At 45.4% G+C, this 20,282-nt stretch overlaps 7 protein-coding genes across 7 annotated transcripts; 2 read left to right on the forward strand and 5 right to left on the reverse strand.

Annotated features, from left to right (window-relative positions):
* Window positions 1-902: 902 nt before the first annotated feature.
* On the reverse strand, window positions 903-1,579 carry GL218_09384 (uncharacterized protein; the record flags this gene model as incomplete). The annotated part of the gene is made up of 2 exons (XM_033586217.1): window positions 903-1,457; window positions 1,526-1,579. The coding sequence occupies 2 exons, from the start codon at window positions 1,577-1,579 to the stop codon at window positions 903-905; spliced, it is 609 nt and encodes a 202-aa protein (XP_033439640.1).
* Window positions 1,580-4,080: 2,501 nt separating this feature from the next.
* Window positions 4,081-5,812, forward strand: GL218_09385 (putative transporter C3H1.06c; the record flags this gene model as incomplete). The annotated part of the gene is made up of 2 exons (XM_033586218.1): window positions 4,081-4,308; window positions 4,364-5,812. 2 exons carry the CDS (start codon window positions 4,081-4,083, stop codon window positions 5,810-5,812), a joined length of 1,677 nt encoding a protein of 558 aa, XP_033439641.1.
* A 376-nt stretch (window positions 5,813-6,188) lies between these two features.
* GL218_09386 (uncharacterized protein) lies at window positions 6,189-7,085 on the forward strand (the record flags this gene model as incomplete). The annotated part of the gene is made up of 1 exon (XM_033586219.1): window positions 6,189-7,085. One exon carries the CDS (start codon window positions 6,189-6,191, stop codon window positions 7,083-7,085), a length of 897 nt encoding a protein of 298 aa, XP_033439642.1.
* Window positions 7,086-7,381: 296 nt separating this feature from the next.
* On the reverse strand, window positions 7,382-10,411 carry GL218_09387 (uncharacterized protein; the record flags this gene model as incomplete). Its single annotated transcript, XM_033586220.1, has 1 exon — window positions 7,382-10,411. The coding sequence occupies one exon, from the start codon at window positions 10,409-10,411 to the stop codon at window positions 7,382-7,384; it is 3,030 nt and encodes a 1,009-aa protein (XP_033439643.1).
* A 2,632-nt stretch (window positions 10,412-13,043) lies between these two features.
* Window positions 13,044-13,800, reverse strand: GL218_09388 (uncharacterized protein; the record flags this gene model as incomplete). Its single annotated transcript, XM_033586221.1, has 4 exons — window positions 13,044-13,369; window positions 13,426-13,617; window positions 13,676-13,699; window positions 13,755-13,800. 4 exons carry the CDS (start codon window positions 13,798-13,800, stop codon window positions 13,044-13,046), a joined length of 588 nt encoding a protein of 195 aa, XP_033439634.1.
* Window positions 13,801-15,020: 1,220 nt separating this feature from the next.
* Window positions 15,021-16,662, reverse strand: GL218_09389 (Carboxylic acid transporter protein like protein; the record flags this gene model as incomplete). Its single annotated transcript, XM_033586222.1, has 3 exons — window positions 15,021-15,993; window positions 16,052-16,178; window positions 16,233-16,662. The coding sequence occupies 3 exons, from the start codon at window positions 16,660-16,662 to the stop codon at window positions 15,021-15,023; spliced, it is 1,530 nt and encodes a 509-aa protein (XP_033439635.1).
* Window positions 16,663-18,237: 1,575 nt separating this feature from the next.
* Window positions 18,238-20,210, reverse strand: GL218_09390 (putative transporter C36.02c; the record flags this gene model as incomplete). Its single annotated transcript, XM_033586223.1, has 5 exons — window positions 18,238-18,748; window positions 18,806-19,409; window positions 19,520-19,733; window positions 19,798-19,905; window positions 19,974-20,210. 5 exons carry the CDS (start codon window positions 20,208-20,210, stop codon window positions 18,238-18,240), a joined length of 1,674 nt encoding a protein of 557 aa, XP_033439702.1.
* Window positions 20,211-20,282: the final 72 nt, after the last annotated feature.

Raw genomic sequence — 20,282 nt, forward strand, 5'->3', positions numbered from 1 at the left:
CAGCACGGATATTCTATCCCTCGCAACCAAAAGGCAACACTACGCGTCCCCATCGACGCCTATTGCTACATAATGCGAACCATACGCTCCCATATTAAGTGGAAATGGACACTTTTATTGAGCATATAATATGGATGTCTAACGCGACGAGCGACTCGAGCCCATAGGGGTTGTGATGTCTACCTAGGAACATATCACACTCTGGGTCATATTGTGGGCGATATACCTATGACTTCTAACATCTGCAATATACATATGTACTTCTCAGTCTATAAAGTACATACCTTACAGTGTCAGGCTAAACCCTGGTTTTCTTGCAACGTTGGATACGAAATTTAACTAATTGCAACCTATATTCAGACCAATTCATATTACGCTTATATAAAAATAGCATACTTTGCTAAAACGCATCAGTAAGGAATAGGGATGACATTACAAGAAATCCAAATATCATGGTCATCTCACTTGTGTTATATCATTACATCAATAACGGATGTACGACGTATATTAAACTAATTAACAACAAGCCACCGCGGCTCATAAAGCGTTTAGACACATAACATACATTAGGTACCTCACTCCAGCGTCGTAGAAACGAAATCAGTCATCATCGTTAAACTCATCATCATTGAGAATCGAAATAGGCATATGCGACCGCGTCTGCTTCTATCGAATACTCATCTCATCTCATCTCAAGTATTACGTCGTGTCGGATCGGATCGAATCTATTCCCTTTCCCAACTCATTTTAACCCACATTAAATCAAATCAGTCGTTCCGAATATCTGGTTATGGTGAGAAAATGTCGATTCCTCTCTACGGATCCGCGTTCCCGAATCGTATCATTCTCATTCATACAAACACCTCTATACGCGCCAGGTATATAACAACAAGTCCACCCCCCTATACATAGGTGCGGCGGTGTGAGTGTGTGCTATGTCTGCTATGAGGGCTGCGACTGCTGCGGTGGCCGTGGCGGTGACTGTGCGTCTCGCGGTAGTACGATGTGCGGTCAGAGGTGCCTGTGCGATCGCCGTGCAGACACGCGAGAATGCTAGTAATGAAGAAGAAGACGCAATTCATAATGCCGAACGCGAAGGAGGCCTTGAGCATAGCGCACGTCTTGTCAACGTTAGTGTCCCAGTTGGTAACGGAAGCGCTACCGAAAGGACCGAAGCTGACGTCGTAGGGGTCACCGCGCGTAATATGGGTGCAGTCGGCAGTGGCAATCATGCGTAACGTCCACACCGCTCCGATAAAAGCCCCCACAAACAGAAGGTCGAAGACGGCGACGAAGGTCGCATTGGCGGACGAGCGGTGGTAGCTAAACAGCGTGTAGATAGACCATGCCAAGGCTAGTACCGACACGATAAAGAGTACTAGGATATAGTTGGGCGTGAGCTGATTTAGCTGCACGTAGCCGTTGACGAAATATGCCAACATGCCCATCGTCGGGATCTTTTCGAGGGAGTTATCGTTAGTACTAATACTAACATTTTTCTCTCGAGAAAAAGAGAAGGACTTACCAGTGTAATGATCTGCATGAATCGCCAAAAGGCGAAGAAGATAGCGAATAACATTTTGCCGGTTCTTCAAGCGTGTGCGATCTGAATATAAGGGGGGCAAATAGTTATGCGCATGCAAGTAGAAGGCTTGCGACTAAGAAGAAGGCGACGGGAAGGTGAAAATATGATGGCGAGAGAAGGTATTTGAGGTAAGGACGGAGAAAAGCAAATTTAAAAAAAAAACAGGTTAAAGAAACAAGTTAAGACGACGGTAAGCTGAAGCTCGAGTTTAGGGATGGGATTGGCTGCACGCCAAGAGCTGCAAAGCAAGGCGGCTGGTAAAGTTATGGACTGGGATTTCACCGTCTCGGGATCTTATGCGCCTTTTTAGTGGTTTTAGTGGTAAATCTGCAAACTTCGATACCAGGTACGGAGAGCGTTGATGTGGTATTGGAGATCTTAGGTAGGTCAACTAATCTCTACCAATACGATATTAAGACAGGGAGATGCTGAGATGGAGCCGGATGATTTTATGACGCGTTTTAATATGTCGCAATCCATCCAGTTAATTCAAACGGAATACAAGTATGATAAACAAATGTAGTTACCTAACGTTTAACTTGAGTTATGTTAGGAGGTATTTATATATGACCTCGTTGTCGCTATTTGTACTTGTTATATGTACTAGATCAAAGATGGGCATAAGAGTAAAACGAATTGCGGGGTTCATTATACGAGATTATGAACACCTATGACGTCGGGAGAGATCAACTCAACCGGGGAGATTTAAGTGATACACAGCTTAGAAGGCTGTAATCATCCTGGGTTAGGTGTTTTACACCTAGATAATCTGCAATTGAAGATTACCTAGGAGTGAATATCTAGTATACCTGGTATATAAAATAAATATCATTTTCTCTTAGAATCCTGAATCTTTAAGTCTAGACCGATAAAAGTAGCGGGGTTGGGAACTTTCTGATCTGAGGTGGCTGGTCAAGAAATAGGTATTCCAAGATTCCGAGGTTGTCGCAAACTGGTCCGTGCATTGTGAGCTTCCCCCTAATTCTAATAGTTATACTATATTCGACAGTAATGTCAACTGGATCTTCAAAAATAAATTCAGGACATTCTTGTAAATTCTAGAAATATCCTTGTAATTATGACAGCGCTTTAGTTAGTTATCGCAAACCCTTAAATTTAGCTCAAGGACTCTCTATACGTGAGTTTTTGCTGTTATGAGTAGACCACTTAATGCTGGAGTTCAATAAGAATAGATACCCTAAACCGATTTATTTTGGGAACTTCGTTGTTATAAAGCAAGCAAGGAGTTAGAATACAGCTCGGCTTGAGCATAACAAACTGTAACTTAGCTAGGATTCCTCGTTAAAGATGCTGAAACCCCGTATCTCTTTCCATCTTGTAGCTGAAGCAAAGGTCCTCATAACTAAGACTACGACGGGAATGTAATTTTCTCGGGGTAAGTTCTTTGAGGTTGGCTTTGTGGCTACGTTGTGTATATCCTTGCTTCTTGCTACACTGGTGCCGATCACTCATAGCTTTTCACTTAACTAGGTCCAAAATCTAATCATCTTCGCATTCTAGCCTAGCTCAAGCAGGATCCCTTTCTTGTTTTGGTGGGGATTAGAAGCCTCAAATCCCAAGTTTGATAGTAGGTTATTGTCAGGGTATAAGTAGGTTAATGGTAGTTACAGGGGCAGATCTATTACATAGGTAAGGGTCGCGTAGCGCCATCGTATAAGAGTAGAAGACAAGTGTTGCTAGTTCTACCTATCTATCCTGGCAATTACTCTATGTATGACGTTTATCAAGGGTACAATATTTGGTGGTTATAAGAATACATATCACTATTCTGAGTGCCTATTTTCGCTTTACGGACCGAAATACAGCCTTCGAGAGTTATCCTATGTATATTATGGCTAGGATAATATTGAGTTCTTCATCTACTTCATTATGTCAAAGTATACAATATAAAAACAACTTTATGGTCTCAAATGGTTGAAGTGGGATCTTAAGGAGCTTCGAATCAACTATCATGTTCCTACTTATCGGAATCTCAAAAGATTCCAATTAACAGCTTAGTTACGAACCCTCTAGGATAATATGACCAGAACTAGAATTCACAGTACCCCTTTATGCATCTACACGTGTTTCTTGTAGTGGTGCAGAGCATAGGCTTACTCGTAGTATGGGTCGGAATAGTACTCGGCATATTTCCTATTCGAGCTGCTTTACCTGGATATGGTTGGTTGAGAATATTTTCTAAACGACCAGGTGCAACACCGTGATCCGTGCTACTTTAAGTGCTGGGATAATAACTCCGCTCAATCACTTTTTGAACTGTTGCTAAACGGCTGCCTAATATCAAGTTTACTGGTATTATGAATCTACGTAATATGCATAGTTGCATATGACGGGCTCCGCGGCGCCCACGATCGTCGTTTTGGTGTAGCTTTCTGGCCTGATGGCGATATCCTAATTCTTATAACACTCGACGACAAGAGAGAATTGGTACTTCATTCTCTTCATTGATACCACGCCGTTACTATTATTATTAAATGGAGAATCCGGAAAAGTTAGTGGCTCCGGCCGCTGATGCGCTCCTCACTGACTCTTCGCCTTCTGATCTTGAACACGCAAGCCACAATGGCAATACTCCTGAGCCGTTGGTGCAAGATAATGGCTCGCGGAGGAAGCCACTTGCCTTCCATATGTCGTTTCTAACTATCAATATCATGTGCTTTCTCGTTTCAATAGACGCTACGATCCTTGCTGTCGCGATACCGGTATGACATTTTGTCTTGATCATAGTTGACTTTGAAATGCCTAATGATAGTCTAGGTCATAGCTCACGAGCTTAAGGGAACTACGCTGGAGGCTTTCTGGGCCAGCATAGCATTTTTGCTTGCGGTATGCGTCGTCCAACCAATATATACCAGCGTATCCAATGTTATCGGCCGCGCGATGCCTCTTTACTCATCCTTCCTCTTCTTCATCGTTGGCTCTATAATATTCGCAGTGTCACGAAGCATGAGCGTCTTGATTACCGGGCGTGTTATTCAAGGGTTCGGGGCTGGAGGTCTGGACGTGCTGTGCGAAATCATCCTCGCTGATATCACGACCCTGAAGGAACGTCCAAAGTACATCGGATACTTGTCTATTCCGATGCTAGGAGGCACAATTCTCGGTCCCATCCTTGGAGGTGTCTTCAGCCAATTCGTAACATGGCGGTGGATTGGGTGGATCAATCTTCCTCTATCAGCTATAGGTCTTCTCCTGGCGGTGCTTTTCCTAAGTCTCAAACCTATCAATCTAACATTCCGGGAGAAGATGCGTCGGCTTGACTGGGGTGGTATGGCTTTATTTACCATCGGATGCACGTTGTTTGCGTCGCCGGTTGCCTGGGCCGGTGCCATGTTCCCGTGGTCCTCCTATAAGACTTTGATTCCGCTGTGCTTGGGCGCTGTAGTGTTAGGCATATTTGTTTGGTATGAATCACGACCAGTCGAGCCCGTCTTTCCATATCGAATCTTTAAGAGCCTCACAGCGTCTATGGCACTCTTCACGACCTTCTTCCATGGCATGGTTACTTACAGTGTTGTCATGTATACCCCATTGTTCTTCCAGGCCGTATATTTGGACAGCCCGTTACAATCTGCCGTCATCTGTCTACCACTTTGCTGCATCTCTGCCGGCTTCGGTCTGTTCTCAGCTATAGCAGTGGAAATAATTCGCAAGTACCGCCTGCTTATCTGGACTAACTGGATCCTGACCGCGGTCGGCGTGGGAATTTTCAGCCTCTTAGACCGTTCTTCCACCCTTGCGGATAAAGCCTCCCTTCAGGTCCCCCTCGCCATAGGGATGGGCAGCCTGTTTGCACTCTTGAACCTTCCCCTGCAGGCTAGTTTGCCGAATGCAGACGACATGGGTCTTGCCGCCGGAATTCTAGTCTCTTTTCGACTCTTTGGCGGGCTTATCGGGTTGGCCATATGCTCTACAGTGTTCAACAACGTTTTCGTGTCTCAAATTGACTTGCTCGGGCCCTTGCCGGGTGACCTGGCTATCTTGAACGATGTACGGGAGGCGGTCGGTCTCGTACCTCTTTTGAGGGATTTAAATATGCCGATCGAGTTATTGGATAAAGTTATTGAGGCGTATAGGATATCAATCTCTGCCGTGTTTTGGACGCTTGCAGGAACGGCTGGGGTAGGATTCTTGCTTTCTCTCTTAATTAAAGAGAAGTCGTTGGAGAGCGAAGAGTTAGGAAAGCAGCAACTAGAAGAAAAATGATAATAGAACCCCTTAATAACTAACTCATGTGCTTGGATTTCTTACCCTCCCTAATATTGCGTGACTGCGATATTATATTGGCCTCGAGTACCTAAAAAGTGCATGTGAACTTTATATAATCTGTACTTGATAGGACCAATACTGTTTTGTCTTCATGCCAAGTTATCTTAGGTATCTACTTTTGGTATGTATGATAAACGATATGTGAGTCTATTTAACTTGCAGACATTGTTGGTTACCTAGGGCGAAACTATCCACCAATTGGCGGTAAATTGTTGAGCTGAAAGCTCCCCTACATTAACTAGGCCATGTCGCTCTTCATTTCGCCGTTGGCTATCCTCTAACTACTACGCACCAAATTTCTAAGGCAGTTGTTATGGAATGCCAAAACCAGACAGAAGCAGGCTCTCAGCAACAGGAGAAGCCTCTCTTAATAACTTCGTCGTTGCTCGGCCTCCCTCCTTACGTGCTTGATCCCCAAGACCTCCCAAATTCATTCGATCCGTTTCCTGGAAAGGTTGGCAGCCAATTTCGGCAAGTCGACGAAGACACGCTGGTCAAATATGGGCCCAAGGTCTCCCTAGCCGAAGCCGAAGCCATGGACTATATTTCCCGTCATACCAGTATTAAATGCCCAAAAGTCCTTGGCGCTTATGTACTCGACGGGAGAGGTCATATCATCATGTCTTTCGAGCATGGTAAATCCTTAGATGAATTCTGGGAAAACGCCTCTGAGAAAGAGAGAGAAGTGGTGATTGAGCAAATGCAGCGCTATATGAGCGAGATGCGTAACATTAAAGGCGACTATGTTGGTGGATTTAATCGTAGCCCTTGCGTGGCGGGCGAGTTTCAGTGGGATTTTTATCATAGCGACCACAAGTACGGCCCTTATCCTGACGAATTTGGATTTAACGAAGGGGTCGTGGAAGCTTTGTCGCGAGCTAGTCCTGGACCTCATAGTACGGACCCCGAATCACGGGAATATAATGTAAGATATGCGACTCGACAACTAGTACACTCTCTCCGCAACCACGAGATTGTATTCACTCATGGAGATCTGAATATCGGGAATATACTCGTACAGGATGACATGACGGTGGTTATCTTGGATTGGTATACAGCAGGGTTCTACCCGGCCTACTGGGAGTGGTATAAAGCAACCTGGCACGGCGTATTTCAGCCAAGTTTCATACGACAGATAGAACGGTTTATTCCACCATATTGGATTGAAGCCAATATCATGAACCAGATATTCAATAAGATTCTCGGATAGGCTCCTTAAGGGTCGCTACCGAATACCTCGTAGATAGCATACAAGCGAAAAATAGTAAATTTACTATTTTACCTAAGATAATTCTAGTCCAAACCACATAACCTACACGCTACTAAAATAGCCAGCCTCAAAAAGCCTTTTCTGGGTATTACCTATACATGTCTTCCCTCTCTGTACTCTGCTCATATCCTCATTACCCGTATTATAACAAATACCCCTAATAAGTTAACACCTTACCCAGAAAACCCGCTTAGAATCCCGAAAATCCCTCGTTATATTATTACAAATATAGCCCTTTAGATATCCTCCTCAACAACAGATTCAAGTTCGTCGAAGTCACGGATCACTGGCCCGAGTCCATCAGAACTATTTGGACTTAGGATGGGCGCGCCGCCTACGCTTGACGGGCTATGGCTAGGGTCAAGGAAGCCGCCCATTCGCGTAACGTCTAGATTTAGGTCTAGCGGTGCTGGCGCCTTCGTACGGCGTATCCCCATGTTAGTACTCATGCCATGCGGCTGCCTGGAGTCCTCAAGCCTACCACCGCCTAAACCAGTACTACCCGGCCCGAACGTCGCATAACTACGCTCGCTCCTAGCACCTCGCGAACCGGCATAACTCCTGTGGCCTTGATAGTTTCCCGTTGATGAAGATGGCCGGGCGATACTCGAAGCAGCATCGTCCGAACCACCCCACGTCGTAGTAGGTGTCAGGGGTACAGCAGTGGTTGGGGACAGCACGCTCCGCGGAGTATAATACCCACCGTTACTGGAACGGCTGGTCACAGTTCTAGGTGGTCGCGGGAACATATGGGCCTGTGCTCTCATCATACGCAATACGGGATCTCCCGAGTGCGCATTAGAATTAGTAGACGTGTCCGAGTCGGCACTTTCGCCGCCGCTAGTGCTGCTATTCTGCTGCCACGTCCGGGGCGCGAGCCAGCAATGCGAAATATCGTGACAGGCCTCGGCTGCTGGGGCCGATGCGCCCTTCCACGGTGGGGCTTTGGTGCCTTTGAAGCGTGGCGAGAGATGGTACGACACGTTATCTTTGTATCGGACATTGGGCGCATCGACTGATACGCTGGCCAGGGTTTGCAAGATCACGTAGATGAGTACCCAGCGGCCACGACGGGCGACGAAAGGGTCTACACTACCGACTTGGTCTGCCTTCTCGAACTTGACAAAGTTTTCGATTAGATCAGATTGCGTAAAGTCAGACCCTAAGATGTATATATTAGTCGCCTCGGTATACGCCAACTGCGCACGCCTCTCGGCAATGCGATCGTCGGAAGCTTGCTTTGCGTTGTTACTGCTATTATTCTTCTCTCTTTTAAACCTTTCTCTACTTGAGCTAGACGAAACTGAAGTATTTGGTAGGATTGACTCGGGAACAAGAGGATAAGGGTGCGGGATATGAGGAAAGCGCATGCGGTTGTCAAACTCGATCAACATATCTGTGAGAGGCAAGTCGGGTGTATCTGAGTCGAACGACTTGTTACCGCTCTCGGAGACCATCATCCATTTTCGACTACTACGCGTCTCCGACTCGTCCCATACGATATCTCGGTTAACCAAGTAGTCATAAAGTGCACCGAAATCTTTTTGCATTTGCTTTGCCAACGTCCTACTTAGCCATGTCTCCTCGCCTTCCGCGGTTCTCAAACCCGCTTCGGGCGGAGGCCAATAGCCATGAATCTTTGAGTAATGCGATATGAAGAATTGGCGTAGGCGCTCGGCAGCGTCCTTTGCAGCACCTTTTGCAGCCGGACCGGCAGTTGGCCAGATATCTCCGCAGGAAAACTCAGCGAGACGCTCTTCCGCGGCTTGTACGCGAAGCTGAGTCTCAAGGCAAGCTCGTTCCAGAAGAGCCCGCGTGATAGGTGTAATGATCCTAAAATCTGTGCAAGCTTCTAATCGGGAGTACATCCCGGTGCAATGTACAAACGCCTCGCACCAACCCTCCTCCCACCGTACCTCTGGCGTTTCCGACCACGCGAGAAGGGACACAGCCGTTTCTGGGTCGTTGCGACAGTCATCAATGCCGCGAGCGGATAGGTAATTTAGAATAGTACCTAAATTATCTGCCTCGGGAGGCATATAAGTCGTAAGACGTGTTAGTAAGTCGGACAACGCTTGAGAAAGCGACAAGCCAACTAGAGATGCGTGGTACAGAAGCGCGAATACGTTGCGAGTTGTTATAGCGTATCGGTGTGCTTCAAGCTTTCCCATGTTCGGCGGTGTTGGAAAATACATCTCGTAGGAGATCTGGCCGTCAGCGTCTGTAAGACTCGTATCCTCGGATACCGGGGGTGTGGGCTGACCGTTCCGGCCTAGGTTGTAGCCAATTTGCGGATGTGAACCATGCGGTCGTAGCATCGGCGGAGCGCCGATAGGTGATTGGGGCGCGTGCATTCGTAAGTCGTACTCGTCCTCTGTGGATCCTTCGCGAAGTAAAGTAATGAGGAAACGAGATTCTGTCGCTTCGATAATATGAGACGACAAGCGAAAAGAAGGGTTCGGACGTGGGCTTTGGCCTTTACGACCGAAGAATATTAAAACATCACCGTTAGGATCCCATAATTCAGGGTCTTTCCGGAGTTTGTTCCATCGTTGAACAGGCCTCCCAGCACCGATCCAACGCTTGATTGGGGGTGTCGTAAAAGGGGGAGGGACTGGAGGTAGTTTGGTAGACGGAGGCGGCGAGACTATCTGCTGATACTCCGGATCCCATACTAGTTGCTGTGGGCTTTGTATAGACGTCGAGGGAAGCTCGTGAATGTCAAAAAACTCGGAATCATTATAGGATCTCATGGCAGCAGAGGACTCAGACCTAGCAGTTCCCAAAGCCTTCTTCTTCTTAGCTCCGAATGTAAAGGCCTTCGTGAGATTTTTACGAAACTCATCGCTCTTCTTGTCTACTGCGCTTCGAAATCCTGAGCGTTCTATTCCCGACACGTCCTCTGTCCTCAAAACCGGCTTCCTCGTCCTAGCGTATGCGAAATCAGGCATCGGTCCCTGATGCGGCATACTATTATTACCGCTACTCTCTTTCTTGCCCGACTCACTTGCACCACTCTGGCTTCCGTTACTAGGGTTGATGAAGTTTGCCATCCGGGTGCGATAATTAACTAGGTCCGCTTCCCTTGACTGTTCGGAGAACTTAAGGAACCGCGCATTCGTTGTGCCATATCCGGTACCTTGTGGGAAGCCGTGGTCATTAATTGATATGTCATCGCTCTCGGAATAGCGAATATTTTCTGGAGACCGTACACCCGACTTCGTGTCAGTGATCTTTTTCCTGACGTAAGCACTGCGTCCAGACATTGCACTAGAGTGAAGCAGATGACCTGCTCGTCCAGTTGTCAATACGTTCAACTTGTAGTTGTGTAACGTAAAGTCTGATACCGAAATTATTCAGTTGAACAGAATCTATTCAGTGATGCAATATGAGTCTGCTTAGAGCCTCATGTAGCTCGCTCGATTCTAGTGACGACAGGTCCCGAAAAGATAACAAGTAGAGAAGATTATTAGGAAATCGCAAAACGCAACGCTAGAGGCTCTACCCCGGTTACGCGTATCCGGTACGAAACGCAAAGGTTGAGCTAGAGGGTCACTCGCGACTATACATAAGCGTAACTCCGCTATCAGGCCACTTTGTAACATAAATGTGAAATAGGAGACGAAAGGTCCCAAGCCACGGGGAAAAGTTCAGCTGTCTTGAACACGTAGGCACGTATTCGAATATCTAACCGAAAATAAGAGCCCGAAATACTAAATGAATGAATAGGGGGATCGATAGTCCAGAACACAAGGTCTCGGAAGGGTGGGCAACGTTAATAGCTATCGATAATCAATGAGCCTGTGGCGTTTATTATTGCTTTTTTTGCGATATTTCAGGACCCCTCTTCGGTTTAGCTAGAACAGGACTCACACGACAAGGCTAGTCATGGAATCGTAGAAAGAAATGGATATGTCGAATTTTCTTCTACGATCTGGTTTCTCTGGTTTAATTCACGCCTCTAAGGCAATGTATATAGATATGTGTATAGATACCTCTAGATTAGGTACTCTCGTCATGTGTTGTTGACAATCAAGGAGATCATAAATATGCACGTCAAGATAATGTATCGATGTGGGGGATGTCAGGGGATTATCAATACCGGGATCTTGACTCTAGAATATCGTCCGTGGTGTGACTGGCCTATAATATGATTGGTTCTCCTTCCCTATGCAGCGGTGCATACCTTAGGGACTGATATCCCTGGATTTATTTTCCTACAGTATTGTACAATTTTTTTTTCTGTTTAGGCTTCCTAGAAAATTAGTGAACGCCTTTAGAACAAGGGAACCGAATTTACCAAGTTGCACAAACTACACAGTTCCATCCAGCCTCTTCTTGTAATGCCATATCTTGCGAATTTCGAAGAGAGAAAAAAAGGCTGAGATGGGCACAACGAACAACAAGGCGGGATGGGATGATCGGCAACCGTTAAACATGGTGTTTAAGGAATGCTCCGTCAAGATCCCCCGGGTTTAGAATGAGATAAGAATGGATTGATCAGGGTTGATCAGGTAGGGTGCCTTACGCCTGGGTCCATAGCTGCAGTCATATCGAAGTTTATGGCTTGGCATTTTTTTTTTTCTCGAAAGCTGATGTTTGGCGTTGACAATACAAATTCGTACAATAATAACATCGTAACACGGAACCAAACGATATGCTACCTAGGTAAGTATGACTATGTAGTTGTCACACGTACATAATATGCATTAGGTAAGGTAGTCGGTATATTATCGTGGTGTTTTAGTTGGAAGTAGATTATGTTGCAATGAAATATGCTTAGGTACCTACATGTAGTAGAGGTAGGTACCTAAGAGAAGTACGTATCTACCTTAGGTACCTATGTACATAATACCCCTATGCAGATCCACAGCGGCAACATATCGCACGCCAGGTTTACGCCAGGTTTAGGTATGCAGAGCTAATTTAGCGTCTAGCTAGGGTCGAAGTTAAAACAATTTCCTAGGTAGCTCAACGTACTACCTTCTGTTTTACAATCATATAACTCTCTGTTAAGCCTCCTATCCAACCTCCATCTTATCAGGTACCCGGCTTACACTTGACACTAATATTGTTAAGGGTCAAGTAAAGTATAGCTCCTCCGACCACCTTAAACATGTAAGGTTCTTTTGGTGCATCCCTGACCTCCTTACAGAACTTTGAACAGATTCTCTTCAACTGGGTTTCAATACTTTTCTGTTTGCTCGCCGTCTTTCGGCATCCATAAAATTACGCGCATGTACTCGGGAACCCGCATTAAACAAGACCGGTTAGGCCGCTTCTAACGAGACATGTCTCTATTGGCTTATCGACTGCGTACTACATAGAGGTATCTCTGACGCTCCTCTGGATCTTGAACGTAGAGAAACCTCAAACGCTTCCTGCTCTGTGTATATGTAGGTATGTAGTGTTTTATATTATCATACTAATCACCTAGCCGATTCATTCCATCAGAGCAGCCATAATAAAACCTAGAAGGCTAGTGGGACATATCTTGCGTAACTATGGTTGTCGTTTGGTTTTACTTCTTTTGGACTTGCATATAAAAAGAAATACTCCTAGACATTGCTGGTCTGTGGACTACCCCGATATATGTTAGGATGCCAATATGTGTTAGGATGAGGCGTTGGATTAATGCCATGTTGATATGATAGGTTTAATGGACTCTCAAATAAAGTCGTGCGAATAAAATACTCACACCTTGTTGCAACGAAGCTGGTTTAAAAACAGGAGAGATATAAAGGGCAAGGACAACTTCATTACCTAGGTAGTAGTTATCTACAACTGCAACTAGTTTCAAAGGGCTAACAGCAATAAGCACATCATATTCATCTCCAAGTAGTCAACCTCCACATTGCCGTTGTTTATTCAGGACATAACGACGTGACTATAACATCTCTACTTTGCCGACGCGATTCGTAGTCCACGTTTCTTGCATCGTTCTTCAAAGCTTGCAAGTCGGGCGTCATTAGGCTTATATTCGGCAGGGTGCTGTTCCTCTTCTGAGGTAGACTTCGCGGTAGACTTCTCCGGTGAAAATTCAGGGGCAAGGGGGCTGAATCTAGCTTGAACGAGCTTGACCGGGGTCGGAGACTCCATCTTAACTTTGGCTACAGTCTGGGTGCCGGCATAGGAGATTTCTTTGGCAAGAGCCTTGAGAATCTCAGATTGAACCTGCACTGCAGTCTTAGTCTTTTCCTGGTTGAACTCGCTGTTAAGCATTCCTTATGATGTTAGTAGGCATAACTAGATGGCATTTCATACACGTGTTTACACTCACTGCCAGTCATCTTTCTCACGGCTAACAAGTACTGAGAATACGGAGCAGCCGTGCCTTGGATATATCCAGCATCATAAGCGTCCTTCCACAGCCGAACCAGCGGATTACCATTGCGCACGTGGTACAGGATTGTCTGCTGAACCAACTGCATGAGAGGCTCTCGGTTGGCGTGGTTGGCGAGGTTAAGAACAGCTATAAGTGTGAGTATGGTTGAGGGAAGATTATCTAGATGTGTTGAGGGACTACTAACCAGGGCTCGGGGGGAAGAACTTGGCTAATGGTAGGTTAGTATATGATATAACAAAAGCAGTTGAGTGAAGAAGGCATACATGTATACTTGCTGCCGTCGTGGGCTGTATCTCCCTGGGAATCCATGTCTGGAATACTTGAATAGCGGTTGGTCTTTTCTAGGGTATGATTTGTTGCAATTTAGGTGTGTATGCGACCAGAAGTCGACAGGAAAGCTCTAGATAGTTGGTCCACTATAGAGAAATTGTGGCTTATGCTGTTGGCAGGAATACTCGAGCGGGGAATGGGCGGCGTGGTGGATATCAAAAGGGAAAGAGCAGAAGGCAATTGCGACGAAACAAATACCTAAGCAGCACGCTTCTTGTAGATTAGAGGTATTGTGATTATGAAGATGCGTGAAACCAAGAGGATAAGTGACGGGGTTTGCACGAAGCAATCAAAAAACATTACGCATCAAGGACAAAGAGATGTGCGAAGAAATTCGAATGCCTTCGATAAGGCAGAACATACATTAACTCACAGCATCGGGAGTATTGTCGCATGAAAGAATTAAAAAGTGTAAAGTGTAAAAAGTTTAGTAGTTTGCGGAATGATGATTAAAAATTCGTAGGCGGCAATATTTAAGGGCGGTGATAGACGAAGTGATTCCGATTGTGACTTACGGGCTAATGCTATGTTGTAACATACGGCAATACGGCAGAAGCTTAAGGCGATACATATGTTCATAAGTGCACCTGCCTTACATATCATATAGGTCAATGCCTTAGTAATGTTTCAAGTACTAAAGACAAATAACGTTACGAATAGCGCTAATTAGGAGTAACTACGACATGTACCACCCCCCGTAGGTATCAGGCTCCTTCCTCCTGTATGCTGTTGAGCTAGGATTAGATAAATATCAGATAAAGAGAGAGCATTTATCACGAGTTGCATGCATAAAGTAAGAAGTACATAAAGAGGTACAAATACATCGTGTATTCCAATACTCTGACTCTTGATATTTCTCCCGATTTTACAGATTGATTTAATAACGGAACTAATTCAGCTAAATAAATCAACTACACCGTACCTATGACCAAAGAGCAAGTAGTATCACTTAAGGCTTCTAATATTAACACGATCTACTAAAATCAGAATCACGTTGTATTATCTCCTATTCAACGGGTAGTTGAAGAGACAGGTAGATATAAAATAGGTACAATTCATGCGGAAAGGAGAACTTTATCTGTGTCTAAGAAGTTTATATTGTAGTACTTATAGAAATAATCTGTTCGCAACCTGGGATATATGTATAGTATTAGAGAACCAAATCCCCCTTAACTTATTTCAAGCAGTACTAGCTCTACTTAGACTTCGATTTTCTCTGCGTCGTTAATTTTAGTAGAATCCGTGATGGATCCAGCATCGACAGTCTTCTCATTATCAATGTAGATGTTTGCGCCAGCAGGCCCAGCGTGCTCAAAAGATCTTCCACGCTTCTCGGGACCTAGCGCAGCTGTTACTGCAATGCCGACGGCGACGATTGCGAGTGCAATTCCCATAGTTGGGCCGTACCCATCGACTAACTTTCCGCTTTTGCTGGTAACAAAATTGTTCTCGGCAATAGCATTAACTATCTGGGCTGCTGGCGAAGACACCAAGTTGCCTAACTGATACGCGAGGCCTGGAAAGGTAGATCGGTAAGCAGGCGGTGACAATTCGTTGAGGTGAATAGGGACTACGCCCCAGGCCCCTTGTACAAAGAACTGAATCGCGAATCCAGAAGCAGAAAGTCCTGATTCTTCTGAGGGTAGGATCCAGGCCGGAACAAGACAGCAGCTGATAAGCGCGGCACCAACGATGGCTCTACGACGGCCGATAAATTGAGAGAGGTAGCCGATAATTGTGCCGCCAACACAAGCCCCCGTGTTCATAAGGATGCTAGCACGCGTAGCAGCATCGTTAGGAAGCTCCTTCGACTCTAGCATGAAAGTCGTATAGCTATCCTGACTAGTATGTGCGTAGTAATTAAACCACGTCATCAAAAAAATGCAGTATACGCACATACGCCACTCCTTAGCGAGCATCGATTTGGTTTCCTTCCAGAAGTCGCCGGCTGAAATGTGATGACCGGTAGCCTTGGCCTCTATAAACTGGTTGGATTCCGGGAATAAACAGCGCAGGAGGCCAGCGCCGATAGAAAGACCAGACGCAATCCAAAAAACGGTCTTCCAGGTATCCGTGCCAGCGCCAACACCTAGACTCGCGCACGCAGCAAGAACATACCCAAGAGCGTAGCCTTGTTGCAGAATACCACTCATTAGACCACGAGATTCTGTCCTATTAGATGGCATGTTAGCATTATATACCTGGAGATGAGAAAAGTCCTATATCATACGGGCAGTTCTCAAGAGCCATGGCCACGGCGTTGCCATACACTCCCCCCATAAATAAGCCGAAAAGAGATCTCACAGCAAGGAACTGCTGAAACGTGGCGCTGTAGATAGTCGCAATTTGCAAGAGACCTAGTTAATAAAAGTGTTAGCCCCTCGGATTTGATTAAGGGGTTAGAATCTTACCGAGAAAAATCAAGTTGCCGACCATTGGCCATTTTCGACCGAACCGATCGCCGAGGAGACCAAATACGGCAGCACCGACAGATCTCAAAAGAAGTGTCAAGGTGATAGCGGTAGTGATGTCAGTCTTGCTACGCTCGTAGTAGTGCGATAACTTGACGGTTTGGATCGCCAAGGCGTGGAAGTCGAAGGCATCAGCAGTCCACGCGAATAGACCTACAAGAAAGTAGATCCAATTTCTCGCGCTTAAAAGCATCAAAAGTGAGATTGGATTTCTAAGCTTCTCAGGGGACTGCCATTCCGTGTGAGATTCGCCCAGCTCGTTCGTAACAATGACCCTTTGTTTCCATCGGAAGAGATCGCCCCAAGATTGCTTCGCCGTCGCGAATATACCTTTTGCGAGGGGATCCGCGGGCTCATTACTAGCTGCCATTTTAGACAGAATAGCACCGCTGTTTTGCTTAGCTCTTCGTAGGTTCGTAGGACTCAGACGAGGCCACTTACTCGGGCCACTGGCGTCTTCAAGAAGACATAAACTTCATAGCCTTCGAGATTGGAGCATACCTATTTAATATACCGACTATAGTCTCCAAAAGGGTTCAGATAAGAATAGTGGAGGATATGTCGGGTATCATTCTAGGTAGCATTAATAAGACCCCATTTAGTAGTTCCAACTGCGTTGTAGCGACTCTGCACAATCATGTTGCGACTCTATCCACTATATGGCCTCATTCACGCAATGCAACTTAGGCATAGTAAGCATAGGTGATTTTCATACTCCAGGTGTGCTTCACATCAATCTTATTGGCGAAGAAAAACGGTTGAGTGGTACTATCAACAAGTCCTCGCTCATTCAGAGGGAAAAGACGGGTGTGAGTTGGCATGGTGGGTAGGCTAAAGGTTCGAAGAGGTAACTCCTCCCGTATAATGAGTTTTGATCGCTTGTGTAATGATTTATAGATACTATAACTCCTGTAGCATGATGGATCCATAGTTTACATTTGGTAGCAATTCAGGTATTTATTTATCAAAGAACACCTAGGTGCGTCAGTAGACGTAGGGTTACATGCAGATAGCCTAGAGTTGTAGATATTCTACGGGAGCCATTCAAGTAATATTGAATCTCCATGGGCGCAGAAGTATCTCCGATAGCTCCACAGCACGTAGGAAATTCAGGGAACAAAAATTCTTACGGAAGTCTCGTACATAAATTACCGTAACATAGGTTGTTTATAATAATTACAATGAGCGACTGGCCCCAGTATTTGCTTTACAAAATGTTGGGAAATTCTAGAACTTGGGAGGCTTTATAGGCTAGACTATAATACAACTGTCAAATGTTGTGATATCGGGATTTATGGAACGGTGTCGTAGTGTTAACATTAAGCAAACTCAACCATAAGATTATTCTAAATACCCTATTGTATGGCTCATAAAACTCCAATAATATAAATAGTTTTATATTTCGAGGAAGGACAAGCAGGAGGTCGACAAATAGTAGGAACTAGGCAACACATAATCTTGGGTGACCGAGCCTAATGTTATATGCAAATTGCGGCAAATTTCCAGCCAGTATACAAAGTAAGGCTCGGCATTTTGGGCCTACCTTATACTATACTATTCAATACGTACCCTTATGATAATATTTTAAGGTACCGATATAATCATAGTGGCATTCGTATGCGCTAAAAAACCACACAATATACGACGGGCCCGTTCCTTTAAACAATCTCTTTGAAAGGAAGCATTGTCGATCCCGTCCATCTCATTCATACGTAGAAGTTACATGATGTTGACTATACTATGATTTATGATTATAATTCCAGGAATCCCGTAAGGGGTAGAGAACGCCTATGCTACCAAACAAGCAAGGCTTTAGGCGCATGCAGATTAAACCCATACTTTTCTTTAAGGTAACTATCCATGGCACTATACCAGATTCTAGAACGCTATTTTAATAAAAGGTAAATAAATATAAGTGATCTATTGCCGTCTAAACTCTTTATTCTCATCTCTCGGGCTCTCCCAGCGCATTCTGGACATCGTCACGACTTTCCTTTTTCTCGACCTCTGTCTCATGCACCTCCTCATCGGTCATCGTACTAGACGATTCTAATAACTGCGGCGAGAGGTCTGTACTGGGTGCTACGGACCTATCCCCTTTAGTTTGCTGCGCCTCCTCGTCGTCGGGCTTCTTGGGGCCGGTGGGTGCGAACCTCGAGCGGGCACGGATACGTTCGCCATACTTATAGAAGGCGAATGGAATCACTGCTAACAATGTCGCGACACCACCGATTAAGGATCCTCCACCTCCAACGCCGAGCGCTTCGAACATATAGTTGGTGAACAATGGCGCCGCAGCACCGCAAGCTGAGCGACAAACAGTATTTACAGCAATAGCCGACGCGGCATACATCAAGTAGGTGTCAACCAGATAATTCAAATACCCGACAAATATAAGCATGAGCGAGGTCGCCAAGAATACACCAGCTATCGTTGGGACTATCCAATGAATAGAACTGCAAATTTGGTTAGTCTTGCTCTAGTATTAATCATGTGTAGGTAGTTTGCCTTACTTAAACTCTGCGGTCCATGCGAACCAAAACATGGTGGCCGGAAAAAGAACGCCGCCAATGAGAGCTAGAGTTAACCTGTCCTCAGGTTTTAGGGGTATCCCGTTCTGCATCTTTTTAGTCTTATGCTTAGAATCGAAGAAGACGATGATAGCCCCGATGAAGGACCCGACCACGGTTCCAATCAAGGGGAGCTCGCCAACCCCAGCATTCCACCCTCGTTTCTGCTGGAAGACTATTGGGTATATGGTGAATAGCATGTAGAGCAGCATGTACACGACAGACATGTATACAGCACATAGGAAGGAGATGGGATCAAAAAGGATAATCCACGGCCTCGTGAGAGCCACGCGGTAGATCCCTAATAATGAGCGGTCGCTTTCTTCAACCGGAGCCTTGACATTTTCGTAACCCAAGATCTTAGCCTTCCTTATGCGACGAGCTCGATGGACCAATATCATAGGGCCAAAAGTCTCAGGAATGGTAAACATAGGTATCGCTGTAGCGCCGCCGAGCCATAACAAAACATAAAAACTCCATCTCCAGTTCTTCGTAAGCTCAAGAAACCCTCCGACAACTGGCCCAAGAGCTGGCCCTACCCAAACCACTATGGTAACATTAGCCGTTAGCTACGACATTTAGGAATTTTAACCGTAGCTTGAAAGCAAGAACTTCTGAATCATGTTAGAAAGGAGAAGGTATTTGAACGTTACATACTGCATGAGAAAACAGCCATCGTAAATCCGCGCTCAACAGGACCCCATAGGTCCGCAAGCACACCCGGGCTATTGCTAAGCGGAGCGCTCACGAACGTGCCTGTTAAAAATCTGCCAACGAGCAAGCTCCCGAAGTTTGGCGCGAAAGCACAGAGGAAATTGAATGCGATGTACAGCAAGAAGGTACTATAGAAAATCCATCTTCTTCCGTAGAACTATTTAAATCACTTCATTTAGCCCTCTATTCACTCTTCGGGCTAATATCTTGGGATTTCATACCTCCGATAGGGGAGCAAAGACGAGAGGACCTGCGCAATAACCTAAGAGGAAAAGGGTTATAGTGAGTCCAGCCGCTTCTTCCGAAATATTAAACTCTTCAGATATGCTCTGCAGTACATTTCGTCAGTTATGCTGATACCGTACTATAAAACTGACTTCAAGAAAGCAAGACTTACACCAAAGCAACCAGAAGGGGCCGACGATGCGAAGGTAGCATTCACAACGAGTAAAACCGAGCATATTGTCACGTACCAGCGCCTAGGGGTAGACCAGTTATGCGGGTTCTCAATATCGTCGGGTTTAAAATCGATATGCCCATCATCATTTAGGTACGGGCGTTCTTCGAATTCCAGCTCAGCAGTTTTATATGGCTTTGCCGTAGCCCGCGATAGGACACGAATAAGCCGTCCCATATTAGTTTATTCCTAATTCTACTCTTTGATATCTGAGGCGCGAAGTATGTGAATAAGACATATTGGTAGATA

This window comes from Daldinia childiae, assembly GCF_008694065.1.
Source record: "Daldinia childiae strain JS-1345 chromosome Unknown Scaffold19, whole genome shotgun sequence".
Taxonomy (NCBI): Eukaryota; Fungi; Ascomycota; class Sordariomycetes; order Xylariales; family Hypoxylaceae; genus Daldinia; species Daldinia childiae.